This window comes from Salmo salar, chromosome 20, assembly GCF_965601325.2.
Source record: "Salmo salar chromosome 20, fSalSal1, whole genome shotgun sequence".
In the NCBI taxonomy this organism is placed as follows: Eukaryota; Metazoa; Chordata; class Actinopteri; order Salmoniformes; family Salmonidae; genus Salmo; species Salmo salar.
Window position 1 is genome coordinate 9,005,319 of NC_138310.1, and position 15,353 is coordinate 9,020,671.

General features: G+C 45.2%; 1 protein-coding gene across 6 annotated transcripts in view; it reads right to left on the bottom strand.

Annotated features, from left to right (window-relative positions):
- The window catches only part of LOC106580148 (cotranscriptional regulator ARB2A homolog), a 200,619-nt gene that overhangs the window by 126,684 nt on the left and 58,582 nt on the right, over positions 1–15,353 (bottom strand). For all 6 annotated transcript variants that reach the window (XM_014160887.3, XM_014160885.3, XM_014160886.3 and 3 more), the window contains exon 7: positions 2,185–2,400. In XM_014160887.3, coding sequence (XP_014016362.1) covers positions 2,185–2,400 — 216 coding nt within the window. The remainder of the gene's footprint in view (positions 1–2,184; positions 2,401–15,353) is intronic.

Here is a 15,353-nt window from a genome sequence, read left to right on the forward strand (position 1 = left end):
CTCTTCTTCTTATTGGTGTCCTTTAGTAGAGTTACATTTTCTATGCAGAAATTTGACCATGAAGGCCTCATTCATGCAGTCTCCTCTGAACAGTTGATGTTGAGATGTGTCTGTTGCTTGAACTCTGTGAAGCATTTATTTGGGCTGCAATCAGATGTGCAGTTAACTCTAATGAACATATCCTCTGCAGCAGAGGTAACGCTGGGTCTTCCTTTCCTGTGTCGGTCCTCATGAGAGCCAGTTTCATCATAGCGCTTGATCGTTTTTGCGACTGCATTTCCAGATTGATTGACCTTCATGTCTTAAAATAATGATGGACTGCCATTTCTCTTTGCTTATTTGAGCTGTTCTTGCCATAATATGGACTTGGTGTTAACCCTATTTTGTATATCTTCTGTATACCACCCCATACGTTGTCACAACACAACTGAATGGCTCAAACGCATTAAGATAGAAAGCAATTCCACAAATTAACTTTTAACAACGCACACCTGTTAATTGAAATGCATTCCAGGTGACTACCTCATGAAGCTGGTTGAGAGAATGCCAAGAGTGTGAAACGCTGTCATCAAGACACAGTGTGGCTACTTTGAAGAATCTCAAATATAAAATATATTTTGATTTGTTTAACACTTTTTTGGTTACTACATGATTCCATATGTGTTACTTCATAGTTTTGATGTCTTCACTATTATTCTACAATGTAGAAAATAGTAAAAATAAAGAAAAACCCTGGAATGAGTAGGTGTGTCCAAACTTTTGACTGGTACTGTATATGGTTTATAATGCTTTTGAATGACACTTTCGAGTTTTGGTGGGAAATACCGGGTTACCCGGGAGAAAAGTGATTTATTGTTAGGATGGAACATTTGTAAAATACCGGGAAAATCTTGAACCCTAGGGCATACGCATCTAACAACGTGCAAATGTGTAAGCAACCTGTGCAATAATGTGCCACATCCAATTAAACACACTCCAACAAAAATTGTTTTAGTTGTATTTCAACGAACACAAAGATGACTTCTTTAAGTTTACTCCAAAGAAAAAAGACGATTCATAAAAAACATGTCTAATGTAAGAGTGAGCTAGACAGTGATGATGGGGGCTTGAAGCCATCTCTAAGGCGATAATATAATCATATATATGGCATTTAGCAGACGCTTTTGCGATATAACAGGGGAAGCTAATGCGCTACTGCTAATGAGCCCATATTAGAGTGTGGTAGAGGTACTATCAGGCGAGCCAGGCAAAGAGAAAAGAGGCACTGTTGACAGCCCACACACAGCCTGTCAGTCCCAGTGAGACCACAGGGCCTGTCAGAGGCAACCGAGTGACATCTCTCACACGCAAACATGCACGTTGCACGAACGCACAGCACAAATACAAAAAACGTATGGACCCGTATGCACATGTACACGCACACTGGTACAGCCATCAACGTGAGACGAGACAAAGAGGATAGCGTCCCCTTACGTTCTCATCACGTTAAAACCAACAACTGGCCTTCTACAGACCACCCTACAAACGCTCTACCGCATAAAGAGAAACAAGGTCTGTGTGGATGGACAACGGGTCAAAGCCTTTGAAGATGACGTCACCTTAGCCCGGTTATGTTAGGTGTGATGGAAGGGCTGAATTGAGGCACCTTTGATTCCATTTCCTATAACAGTGGATGTATTTGTTTTGATCACTGAAATATTCCATTATCAATCAGAGACGAGGAACGAGAGTCTATGGGAAGGTGGACGATGTGTGATATGCTAGTGTGTGCGTGATGTGCTAGTGTGTGTGTGATGTGCAAGTGTGTGTGTGTGATGAGGTGGTGTATATATGGTGTGTGTTTGGAAGACAATAATCCCAGCGGTCAACAGTTTGAGGGGACAGAGCTGCTCTGACGAGCGAGCGAGAGAGAGAAAGAAAGAAAGAAAGAGAAAATTGAAAGAGCGAGAGAGAGCGCGCCATGTGGTTAACACTCCACACAGCCTGACCACACAAGAGAGCCTCTCTTTCCCTTTCTCGCCCTCTTCACCCTCCCTCCCTCCTTTCCTTCCTCCCTCTGTAACCCTCTCCTTTCTCCACCTCCCTCAATCCCAAACTCTCCCCATCCACCTCCCCCATCCTTTCTTTTAGGTCGCTGTCTATCACTTTCTTATCCCCCTCCACCACCGCCCCTCCCTCGCTCACCCGTATGGGGATCTGCTCTGTCTCGCTCTCCTTCTGCGGGTTGCGGTACTTCTCGTAGAAGTCCCTCCTCTTCTTGCTCTCCCGGTCGTCCTTGCGCTCTCTCTTCTCGGCGGGTTCGTCCGAGGCCTCGGGGGAGGGCAGGGCTGTGGGCTTGGCTGGCCTCTCCACCTCCAGGTGGTTCTCATTGGGGTTGAGCACCATCACACTGTAGCCTTCCTGGAAGACAACACACACAAATGTTAGAGAGTCCACGCATCCGCCTCCGACTCACTTCTGTGTCTCTGGCTGTGTGTGCGTGTGTGTTTAGGTGAATGCAGTTGATGCCCATACAATAATCAAAGTGAGTTAGTGTATGGTCAATAGTGAGAGGCATCTGTGCCAGGGTGTTAGGGGAGAGACAGTCAGTCTTGCCATGGCAAGAGAAACAGACAGACAGACTAGGTATGGTAGGAGTCAGAACAGCAGAACTATTGGATGCAGAGTTAGAACTCAATGACAGGGGTCTCAGCCAGCGAATAACATTGGGTCCAAAGGCCAGGTGTCACTTACTATCAAAACTAATTGATCCCTCCATCACTCAACTCAAGAGTTAGGGGCTGTCGTATACATGTGTGTGATCAGTGTGTGTGTGTGTGTGTGTGTGTGTGTGAGTGTGTGTAACTGCAGTTCAAGTTTTATGAGGATAACAAGGGGCATACAACTATTAACAGAAACAAAATACAAATGAAGAAACAAATTCTTAAATGGCATTATGCTGTAAAACTAAGATAAGGAAGTCAAAAAATGTCCTGTAAGTTGCTCGAAATTGAAACAGGCAGAAACTATTATGGTCAGGGGAAGTTTTCACAAGGCCTTAGTGACTTCTTCAACTCTGAAGACATTTTTAATTAAGTGTGTTTATTATCCCAAGCACTCTCAAACTAAAGCAGGAAACGGAGGGATTCCTTTTCCATTTTGGCAGCACTTCACACACACACTCTCCCTCTGTACACACACACAAACACACAGACGCACCGAACACACGCACTAAACACACAAAAAATTGGCAGATCTGAACTGACAAAAAAGGTTTTTTGAAGACAAGTGTAGGAGTAAGTGAGGAAATTTCGCTCTGATTCCTCCCAGAGACGCCATCACACACACTGTCTACACACTGCAGCACGTCTCCTCCGTTTTAATAAGTGTTAACACAATGTGTGTGTCCCTCTTACGCCCGTCGATGTCAAACCTGCCCCACACATTAGCACCTGGTGTGTGTTGACAACAGCAAAATGACACTTTCACACGTCCCCAGACTATAAAATTATTCTTATTTTCACACTCTCTCCGACCGACGGCTTTAGCCAAAGCCCCCACCACTCCCTTTAGGATTATTAGAATCAAACTTTCAGACAGTCTCAAATAAGACAAATCTGAACAAATTGGAGCAGCAGTGAGAGTACTTTCAAAAACAATTATATAATGATTTTATATAAGTATTAATTAAGGGCATATTTTATTAGGATCTATTTTTGCGTTTTAGGTCATAACTATTTCGCAAAATCTCTGACACCGACACCTTAATTGCTAGACAAATATTTTGAGTTTAAATATATTCAATTAAATAAATAACTCCGTTTTTAAATCAGCAGAGACTAATAAGGAAGCTGTAAAATAGAAAATGAAGTAAGAATGAATTGAATCACAATATTAAGACCGAAAGGGAAGTTGCTACATGAAACAAACGTGATTAAATACATTTTGTTTTTCCAGTATTACTGTAGGATGTAGGATCACCATCAAAGTTACATCACTGACAGCTGTCCATTAAAACAAGTCAAACAATATCAAATTAAAACGAGTAACCGACAGCCCTATAAAACCCATTGTTCCACACATCATAACACACATTGATATAAAGCGTCAATGTTATTCAGAAGAAGCCTTTCATTAGGGAGCTTATAGGATTCCTTAGCTAGAGGAGTTCCTCGGCTGTTGGCTCTGACTTAAGTTCGTTTTCTTCCTGTTGTGTAAGGTGCTGCACATACGGCCCCGCGCCGCAGCACCACCTGGGCTGGGAGCGAAGCTGGAAGGAAGGGAGACGTCTTTCTTTCTCATCTTCCTCTTTTGGGCATACTAGCTATCTGCAGTGGGAGAGAGGGGTAAAGTAATAGGTCAGGTTCTATTAAAGAGGCTTAGCTCAGTTCAGCACAGGCCCGGGGCTGTCTTTGTTGGCACAGCCACCATGGAGCAGTTCACACGGACCTTATGACCGGAGAGGAAGAGGAGAGGAAGATGGGAGAGAGGAGGCGAGGAGGTCCGCTCCAGCTTTGTGCCACTGCCCACTGGTGGCAGGCTGGAAAAATGACTGGCAACACTGTCTTCTTCTCAATCAGAGACGAGGAACGAGAGAGAGAGCGAGAGAGAGAAAGAGAGCGAGAGGGGACTAGACAAAGGGTGGATGGAGAGAGACAGAAAGAGGAGAGAGAGCGGGAGATAAAAGACAAAGAAAGAAAGAAAGAAATGGATTGGGGACGAGAGAGACGGATAAAGGGAGAGTCACTTCACAGAAACACGAAGTGTTCAACCCATCCATCCATGTGCCTAAGATCCACGCAGCACATAGGGCAAAGCGTTAATGGATGAACAACATTAGGCCTACTGAGCTAATGCTAGCCCTGTGTGCCCTAGCCCTGCCTGGGCTGATTGTGGCTAACCTTTAGTGCTGCCCAGTCACCCTGAAGCATTACTGTGAGAGGGACCGGTGTCCCCAGCATCCCCCTGCATCCTCCAGCATCACAGACTTCTGCAGCAGGGCCACGGGTTCATCGCCAAGTCGGAAACCATCATTTACATTGACAGAGAAAGGTCTCTGGGTCTCTTCCTTGCTCTCACACTGCTGTCCTGTTCTGTCCAACAGCAAAGACATTTTACACTAAGGGGAAAGAGAGTTAAGAGGCTGAACTGCAGAGTTTATTTATTAAATCATCAATGTATTCTGGTGTTTTGAATATCTTTAAATGAATGCCAACAGTAAGTACAAGGTCTTTTTTATTAAAGGTGGTGCCATCGCTATGTAATGAGGGGAAAAAATGTATGAACTTGTATTTAACAACAAATGATATGTATAATTTATAACAAAGTACTATTATACATGAATATAATTACTACCCTAGTTAGCGCTGATTGTCTCGATTGCCGGTCAGCGTTGAAAAAAATCTCACGCTCTCGCTTGGTGTGGACACTGATGTTGCGTCAGTGTTTCTTTATGCAGTGCTTTGCAGGATAAGCTTCACACACACCCTTCCCATGCCCCTGAGTGCCCTGTGCCACCGCCACACAGAGCCCTGGCCCAGAGGGCAGCGGTCAGAGGGGTCACCCAGGCCCCTCCGAGGGGGACGCACCCCCGTCACCCCTCTCCGGACGCTCTTTAGCGCTCCTTTGTCGGGCCTGTCGTAGACCAGCCGACTCCCCTCAGATAGCACAACAATGGCCGCCGCTCGGGAAGCCCTGCTCTGCCGTCAGTCTCTGCCCTCCTCCATCTCCCAGCGTGTCACTAACGCCGCGCTGAGTATCAGCCTGACATCTCACACGCACAGACCTTATTATACATCCTATTCAACACCATCAATGGATCTAATCAGTTCGCAAAGAAAGTGCAGATACGTATCGACAAAGGATAAAAAAAAAGGATAAAACGCAAATGCTGCGCGTCAATGGGGAAATATTGATGGGTCATTTCTAACGCTCCGGCTGTTTATTTGGACCCAACACGCATTGACAAAGCTACGCGGTCAGACTGTGGTCATATTTGGCCGTGAGACAGTGGAACGGTAATAAACCATTGTCTGCCTTCTCAGTGGCATGGTTTAAAGGAGGCCAAAAAAATAAAATAAAAAATAAATAAAAATAGGCTAAGGCGTCCCTTTAAGAAGACGCTATCTCCATGTTCACAGTTGGGCTGTAATGAAATGAAACGTGTCTCACGTGTGTGAGTGGAGAGAGGCGGCCGAAACCAGGCACGTTTCATCTGTGTGAGTGTGTGTGTGTGTGTGTAGTCTTTGATGTGTGAGCTCTCGTAGCAAGCACGGCCTTTGGGCACAGCAAAAAGGACAGGCACTTGACAGGTACAAAGCAGGGCTGATAGTGGTCAAGGGGGCATGTGGGTAGGAAAGGGGATGATTGTGTGTGTGTGTGTGCTTTAAGGAAAATATATTGTAGTATGTGAGCTTTAGGAAGATGGGTGTATCAACGTGCATACAAATGTGTATACTACAGCATTGTACACTTATGTGAGAAGGGATCTGTATCTGAATGAAACCGGCTGAGTCTATGTGCTCGCTACATTATCAGCTACGGCTGGCAACGCTCTGTCTAATCCCTATTGGGGGGTTGTTCTTGTGTTAGTATCAGGGCAGCTGACACTCCCTGTACCGACCACATCGGCTATACTTCCTTGTTTCTGTGATAGCCCTCCCGTGATTGGTTGTCGCGACTTGACAGGCAGAGGGCAAAGGTGCGCTCGCCACTGTCCAACCAATCCAAAGGCGAGGGAGGGAGACAAGGCGGAAACATGTCTGGAGGCTACACTGGGGATAGGAGGCACCAAGGCAGACAGAGAAAAAAAGGCCAGCCTGGAAAACGAACGTGGGGAATCAAAGCCACATCTAGACACTCGGTCTCAATTCATGAACGGCAAATTAGGCAGATAATGCTGCTTCCACAATGTGTTCTATTGGGATGAAACCTTAATAAAGCCTTACACTAATACCTGAGATACAGGTAGAAAGCATGGGAGGGAGACATATTTTCTCTGAGCCCATAGAGAAGCATGGGAGGCCCTGGTGGTGGAGCATGCAGGAATGGAAATACAGTTATATGAAATGGGCCCCTCCTGGGCTGAGGCAGGCCCCCCTCCCTCTCAGGGCCACCCCTGCTCTGGGTGACCTTGCCTGTCTCCGGCTCCACGTGGGCTTTTTCAGCAGCCAGGGGCCCATTATCCCCCTCTCCTCGTCTCTCCCAGAAACCACACAGCTCACAAAGCACTGTCAGATTAAGACACTGTACCCCCCCCCCCCCACCACCACCCCTCTCTCACACATACACATAACCACAACCCCTCTCTCACACACCCCACCACCAGCCCTTCTACACCCCCAACCCCTCTCTCTCACACACCCCAAGACCAGGCCTTCTATACATATACAGATGTAGGATTATCATTTCATCACTCTTTTGATGCTGAGAATTTTCCTGCAGACGAGCTCCGTGATTTACATAAATTCACTGAAAACCCACACCGTTATATTAACATTATTCCACTTTTCACGTAGCCTCCTTTTGACCAGCTAATAGCCTAACCACCGTGCAAGCATTATTAAGGACTAAACGTTAAAATCCTGTCGATGCCGTAATATTTTGCTGTGGCTATCTGAGATGTATCTACTCTACTGTCCCAAGTAAATAGACTCACTCACTCACACCAACAAACGCACCCACAACCACAAACAAACCAAATTGATTGTCTAATAGACAGCGGGAGTCTTCGTATAACACCATTGTTTATTACTGTAGAGACAGTTTAATAACAACCTGAACTAGTCTCTGTGATCCTCACTGGGTTTTATAATAATGATCAACATTAGCATAATTTGGCCATGTCCTAATCCACAGTAACCTTATCTAACAAGTCAAGTTCTGTTCAGAGTGAAAAACAAGGAAGTTTAACCTTGGCATGGATGTGTGCTCATTTAGATATTGTTTACAGGCTCAACTGAATATTTATACAGGAGTTCAAAGTGGAGCGTTGTTGGGGAGGAAGTGAGGAGAATAGGAGTGGTTCATATCCCCCTGTGCCTCAGAATCTTTTCATGTCTGACTTTACATCTCTCCTTCCCCCCCCCCCCCCCCCTCTCTCTCTTTCTACTTCTCTTCTGGACCTGTTTATTTTCAGCACCTCCGCACGGACGCACACACACAAACACACACACGCGTCAGCGATACGAGCAACACACTTGACGCAAAGCAAAGGCTCCCTCACATCTCAATTATTTATACGTCTCCTGGACGATTTCATCTCAGCAACTCGGCTACATTTAGCTTGCTTTCATTTTCTGAGCTACTGTAGAAGCTGGTTGACACCAGAGAAGATAGCCCAAATCTCCCGAGGCCCTCTCCACGCTCCCTTACTCTCATTCACTCTTTCTGATACACTCCGTTTCCAATAGAATGGATGACCCCTACCTGTACAGTACTAGTCAAAAGTTTGGACACACCTAATCATTCCAGGGTTTTTCTTAGTTTTTACTATTTTCTACATTGTAGAATAATAGTGAAGACATCAAAACTATGAAATGACACATATGGAATCATGTAGTAACCAAAAATGTGTTAAACAAATCAAAATATATTTTATATTTGAGATTCTTCAAAGTAGCCACCCTTTGCCTCGATGACAGCTTTGCACACTCCTGGCATTCTCTCAACCAGCTTCATGAGGGAGTCACCTGGAATGCATTTCAATTAACAGCTGAGCCTTGTTAAAAGTTCATTTGTGGAATATCTTTCCTTCTTAATGCGTTTGAGACAATCAGTTGTGTTGTGACAACGTAGGGTTGGTATACAGAAGATAGCCCTATTTGGTAAAAGACCAAGTCCATATTAAGGCAAGAACAGCTCAAATAAACAAAGAGAAACGACAGTCCATCATTACTTTAAGACATGAAGATCAGTCAACGTGGAAAATTACAAGTTTTGTCAAGTGCAGTAGTAAAAACCATCAAGCGCTATGATGAAACTGGCTCTCATGAGGACCGCCACAGGAAAAGAAGACCCAGAGTTACCTCTGCTGCAGAGGATAAGTTCATTAGAGTTACCAGCCTCAGAAATTAAATCAGATGACCTGGCCTCCACAATCACCCGACCTCAACCCAATTGAGATGGTTTGGACCACAGAGTGAAGGAAAAGCAGCCATCAAGTGCTCAGCATATGTGGGAACTCCAAGACTGTTGGAAAAACATTCCAGGTGAACTGGTTGAGAGAATGCCAAGACTTTGCAAAGCTGTCATCAAGGCAAAGGGTGGCTACTCTGAAGAATGATGTGTTTAACACTTTTTTAGTTACTACATGATTCAATGTGTGTTATTTCATAGTTTTGATGTCTTCACTATTATTCTACAAAGTAGAAAACAGTAAAAATAAAGAAAAACCATTGAATGAGTATGTGTGTCCAAACGTTTGACTGGTACTGTACATATTACCTCAATTACCTTGACTAACTTGTACCCTCGCACATTTACTCAGTATTGGTACCCCTGTATATAGCCTCGTTATTGTATTATTGTTCCTTTTTCTTCTTTTTTTAAACTTTATAATAATTTCTTAACTTTTGTTTTTCTTAAAACTCCATTGTTGGTTACGGGCTTGTAAGTAAGCATTTCACGGTAAGGTCTTCACCTGTTGTATTCAGTGCATGTGACAAATAAAATGTGATTTGAAGGGATGAAAATAGCATTGTGGGTAAAGGCAAACTATAGCAAGTCAGAGGCATATTTGAGCTTGAGGAAGACAACCAATAACATGGATTTGCCTCCATTGAACCACACTATGGTAAGACCCATCCATATCAACATACAAGGACTGTGGCTGTGTTAACGCCACAACACATGTCAAGAGATTAGGCTGATGCTGAATTCCTCTTGTCTGACGAAACTACACACACAGACAGAGATTTAGACACACACACACACACACACACACACACACACACACACACTTGGAGAGCCCATCCTATGGTGATGCATATCCTAGCACACACACTGCTTCATCTGCTCTCAGCACGGCACACAGAGCGGTGGTGGTGGGGGCTGGATGGAGCATTAATCAACGGTCAGGTGGAATTTGTCAGAGCTATCGATTGTGCAAGTAAATGTTACAGAAGTCATTTGTCAAAAAATAAATAAATACAGGAGGGCAACGTGTCAAGCGTTCACGGTGAAGTGACAGTGAACACACACACACACGCACGCACACACTCCTGTGTTCCTGTGGTTACACGAAGCAGTCTGCTGTAGTTTTTCACCATGTGTTGATCAGATGATCAACGCTGACCCAACGTTACTCGAGATTAAACAGAGGAACATACGGAACGTAAAGCAGAACATTAGTTTAATAGATCATGTAGAAACATGATTACCCCTCAGATACACGGAGAACCTACCTCGTATTGCACTGTAATAGTATTGTATCCTTGGGTATGGAATTAGTCACCTACAGTAAGTGTCTGTACAGTAGATTGTACATGAGGTCCACACAGCTCTGAGGCCATACTAGGGAGACAAAGACACACTGAGGTAGGGCTAGCTGGAAATAAATACAAATCCCCATTCTTACCCCGTTAGCATTGTGATTTATATATTCTATTGTCTTCCCTCAGCATACACATCCATTTTTAATGGAGGGGAGATATAGATCATGGAATGATCGGTGCCTCCCTATTTTCCTGTCCAACTATTTAATGTATAAATCAGAATCTTGCACCCGAGTGGGGGAGACGGCCGGGGGAGAGAGGGGGAGGCAGAAGGCGGCTCGGCAGAGGGCCACCAGAGGATGGTTCTGGAGGCAACTGGTGACCAGTGTGTGTGTGTGTGTGTGTTTGTGTGTAGGTGGGGGGGGGGAAATCAACAGACCAGGGCCAGTGAAGGGCTTCTATAACCACTACATCACACAAACACATCCCCATAGCAAACCTAAGCATTATATACTGTACATACCTGTGTTTTGTATGCATCTTTGTATGTCAGGTGCGCGTGCGTGTCTGTGTGTGCGCAAGACTGTACGGGGAGAGTGGCACGCACAATGTCCACAACTCCCCTCTGTTATAATTATTGTTTACACCAGCAATGACAACTGTAAACCTCTAAAGAGAAGAGTCACACTTTAGACACCTCCACAACCACACATAACCGTAACTCAAGTTGACCTACAGGAAGCCAGACCCCTGAGGCCACGTGATGCCTGATCCCCTAGGTCCACATCTGGTCACTCAGCAGCTATAGGGCTTGGAGGCTAGGGTTTGGGATTAGGGGCTGGGACTAGGGGCTTGGGTTTGAGGAGGCGTGATTGGCTCCGGAGCTGTGATCTGACATCCAGGCTGTAATCTGGGGATGTCTGGGGGTGAATAATGAGATCCTAGTAAACAGGCCCAGGTATTAATCTTAGTGAACACCACAGGCCCTGGGCGACCTTTAGGGGTTAGGGGTTAAAGTGGAATCCCTTGACCTCTGCCCTGTTATTGTGGCCAGAAAGTGAGGGCCAGGGGCAAGCTGGTGGTCCTGCTGGGATTGTTGATTATGTATATATGTGTGTATGTGTGTGTGTGTGTCCACACAAAACCATAGGAAAGCATAATGTAACTTGCTGTCTTTAGTAGTAAGTGTGTGTACCAGGCTACATGTCATGCTAGCCTTAAGAAACATGATATTTACCACGGTAACCTGCCTTCTCGTCACTAGAACTGCACCATAGGTACAAGAGTCAGGTGAGGTGGCCTCAGCCAGTCTCAACATCTGTTTAGAGTGTTAACAGCAGGCATGGCTGCAGCTCTGCCCTGCCATTTACTCTGGCAATTTTCTCAGGATGTGACCTCAGAAAAAAAGTGTTGAAGGACTGTGTGTGTGTGTGTGTGTGTGTGTGTGTGTGTGTGTGTAATACAGAGCATTTTCCATAGTGTCTTAACACATGGCTTAGTACATGCTTGAGAGGACACACACGGAGCTACGCAAATATGATGGAATCCCCTTTATCCTCTACAAAGGGGCATACACATAGGTCTACACACGTACGGAAGAGTCTTCCTTGTAACAACAAAATAAACCTAGCTCATAGTTTCCTATTAACCTCGGACATTCCCAAAAAATAGGTTTTAAGCAATTAACCGTTCAAGGCAGTCATAAAATAAATCCCCCATCCCATCAGAACCAGCGGCACCCTCTTAAAAAAAATAACAACATTTGAAGACCACCTGTTGTCTATTATTTTTACATACGGCTTTCTCATAAATCATAACACTAGGTAATTAATCAAGCTGTCAAAATGGGGACTGGGGGTCACATGGCAGGGTCAGGGGTCGTATCCATGCCGATGGAGGTCAGGGTCACACCACATTCCTCATTATCAAGTTGGGATGAGAGAGGGCCCAAGCAAACAAAAGCGAAAGCAGATGGAGAGGGATGGATGGAAAGAAGAAAAAAAAAGAGGGAGAAAAAAAAATTTGGACAAAGAAAAATGAAAGAAGCTGTCAGCTGCCTGCAAATGAAGATAGGGCAGCCGACTCTGAGAGGGGAGGCGCGAAAGGGTGGAGAAAAAAAAGAATGCCATAAAAAAAAAAGGACGGGCATAAAAAAAAAAGAACAAGAGAAAAACTACAAGATGTTTCTTCTGTACAGACAACATTTGTTGGCGAGAGGGCGGAGGAGGAGGGGGGCAGTGGTTCACCAGGCCCTTCTCCATTTGAAAACACGGGGATTCAGATGTGGCAGATATGATTGTTATCTGCCTGTGTCTATCTATTGAGAGAAATGATCAAGCACAAAGATAGTCTCTCTCTCTATGTCTCTCTCTCTCTCATCAAAGTCACGATTAGATGGATCAGACAGATGGACACGCATCGACAACAGACAGATAGATGCAATAGAAGGACAATGAAACGCTCATTTACCATAAACAGCCCATGTCCTGCAAATATATTCAAAACACGCATAACAAGCAGCACAGAGAGAAACAGAAAGGTTTCTACTCCTGTCATTGCTTGTGATTAAGGGGATTATTTCAAAACGCTGCCTTTCCCCTCTTTAGTCGCCTATATGTGACCACAGGTACTCCCTATATTCAAGTAGTGTCAAATGAAGCAAGTTAAACCCACACGGCGGTGAATATTTTATCCTAACTTAAGCTTGCACAATCAAAGGTGGTGGGGGGGGGGGGGGGGGGGGAGAGAGAGAAGTAGGCAAAATGCTTGGTAAGGGCGAGAGAGAGAAGTAGGCAAAATGCTTGGTAAGGGCGAGAGAGAGAGAAGAAAGAAGAAGAAAATAAGAAAAACAATCTAAAAAGCGCTAATGCCGCGGAACTCCTCGCATTAGCGTCGCGCATCCCTCCCCGGCGTGAGGCGCCCGAAATCTCTGGCGTGGCGCTCTATCAAAAAACATCACTCCTAAATGAGACGCGACCACTGCGCAAAATTAGCTGTCAACCTTTCCTCAAAATCGCTGTTAATCTCATACCCAGTGTTTGCGGATTTATCAGCACATGCATCAATGTCAGCTCCTTGGTTACTGAGGCGCACTACTTGGGAGAAGATATAATTAAAAATGTTTAGGCATGGGGGGGAGGTGGGGGTGGGGGTGGTGAAACAGCGTCTTCGCTTCCTTGTCTCCTGCAGGAGTCTGCAGAAGACGGCGTGATAAAGAGACAAGCCTCTCTCCCGTTGTCGTCAAACTCGGGGTCGGCGAGCGCTGCTATCGCTGTAATGATGTCCACGCGGCACTGGAGACGAGAGCCATTTTTAACGATGCTTTGACTCAGAGGAAAACAATGTCCTCGCACATCCTAACTCTTATCAACTGTTGAACGGACAGGCTTACTCCCTTATCAAGAGTGTTCCACACACACCAAAACAAGGGATCCTACAAATTCTCCTGGACTTTAACCCCAAATAATAGAAAACAAGAAAATACCGATAGCTAACAATAAATCATTACATACATAATACAAAGGTCTACACACATTGTTTAAAGTATTCATATACAGTTGTATCGCTATAGTACCCATCCAATAAGGTTGCATGCTCTGTAACCCTAACATTAACAAACTGTATCCCTAACTAACCAGCAGCAGAACATTTCAAAATACATCCAAACTAGGTCCTTGACTGACCTGAAGAAACAAACAACCACTTCATAATGTAATTAAATACTTGATACTTGTCCAGCATCCCTCTTATTATGTAGCTGGCCTTTCCAAACCATCACTATTCTATCCAGCATGTGTCAAGACGAGAGGGGAGGACAGACAGGGGCGGCATTAGCTATTCAACGGGCCTGTCTCTCTGTGTGTTCGCTAGGCTACCTCTGGGACTGGGCTGCTGAGATGTCCTGGAAACTTACCCCTTATATCACATACCCTGGCCCTGCCCGTCCGTGCGTCTGTCTGTCTGTCTGCCTGGCCAGACCTGGTCAGATGACAACAGGCCAGACAGCTTGGAAAGGAGAGAGACATGTATAATACATCCTGCATAAATAAATCTCCCCGTTGAGATTTTTGTCCTCCCTCGTCTCGCTCTCCCCTGGGTTGGGGTGTCGGGGAGCGAGACGACCGTGTGTGGATCTGCGAAACACCTACTGCTCTGTAGGTGTGCGCAAATAGTTCACAAACAATGTGTGCGAGATTGTGAGTGTCGCCAAGCTCATTCCCATAAGGGCAGAGGCCCCCCCTCTTGTCCTCCTCCCAGGCATCTTGGCCTCAACAATATCATACTCACTCAAAACCCATGGTACTGTCCTATAAAGGGTAGTGGGCAGTCTAAAGTGTGCTTGTCTTGTCTTTGCCATGCCGATGACAGTATAGAGGCAGGTCCAACTAGCTCACACAGTCTCACGTCAAAATTAGACGTTCAACCATGTTTTGCAAATGTCAAATTTCAAAGTAGCTGAAAACGTCAAATGTTGAAGTATTTAAGGTTACATTATTAAGATTCGGGTTAAATTCAGGGATTAACTCCAAAATCTTAAGGTTAGGCATTAACTCTGAATGGTTGAGTTAAGGGTTAAGGTTTGGGATAGGCTTAAAACCAAAATCTCAAAAGCAACTTGCAACCTTTGGAATCAGAGGCAGACGCCCATCCTCTATCCCCGTCCACAGTGCCCTAGCAAAACAGAAAGCTACTTGAAGGTAACAGCACTCACTGTTGCCCCTAGTGGCCGGTGACCATGTCATCTCCCGACGTTCTCAGACATGGATGGGCAGGTCAGTCTATAGGCGTGGTACTGTGACCCAGCGCTGTCCTGGTCAGAGGTGAGAAGCTGACGAGTCCTGCCGCTACTGATCAACAAACACAGACAGACAGACTGGCAGACGGGTGGACCACGAGTCAGGTGTAGGAGAGGTCAAATGGGTAGGGCCAGGCGGGCTAGTA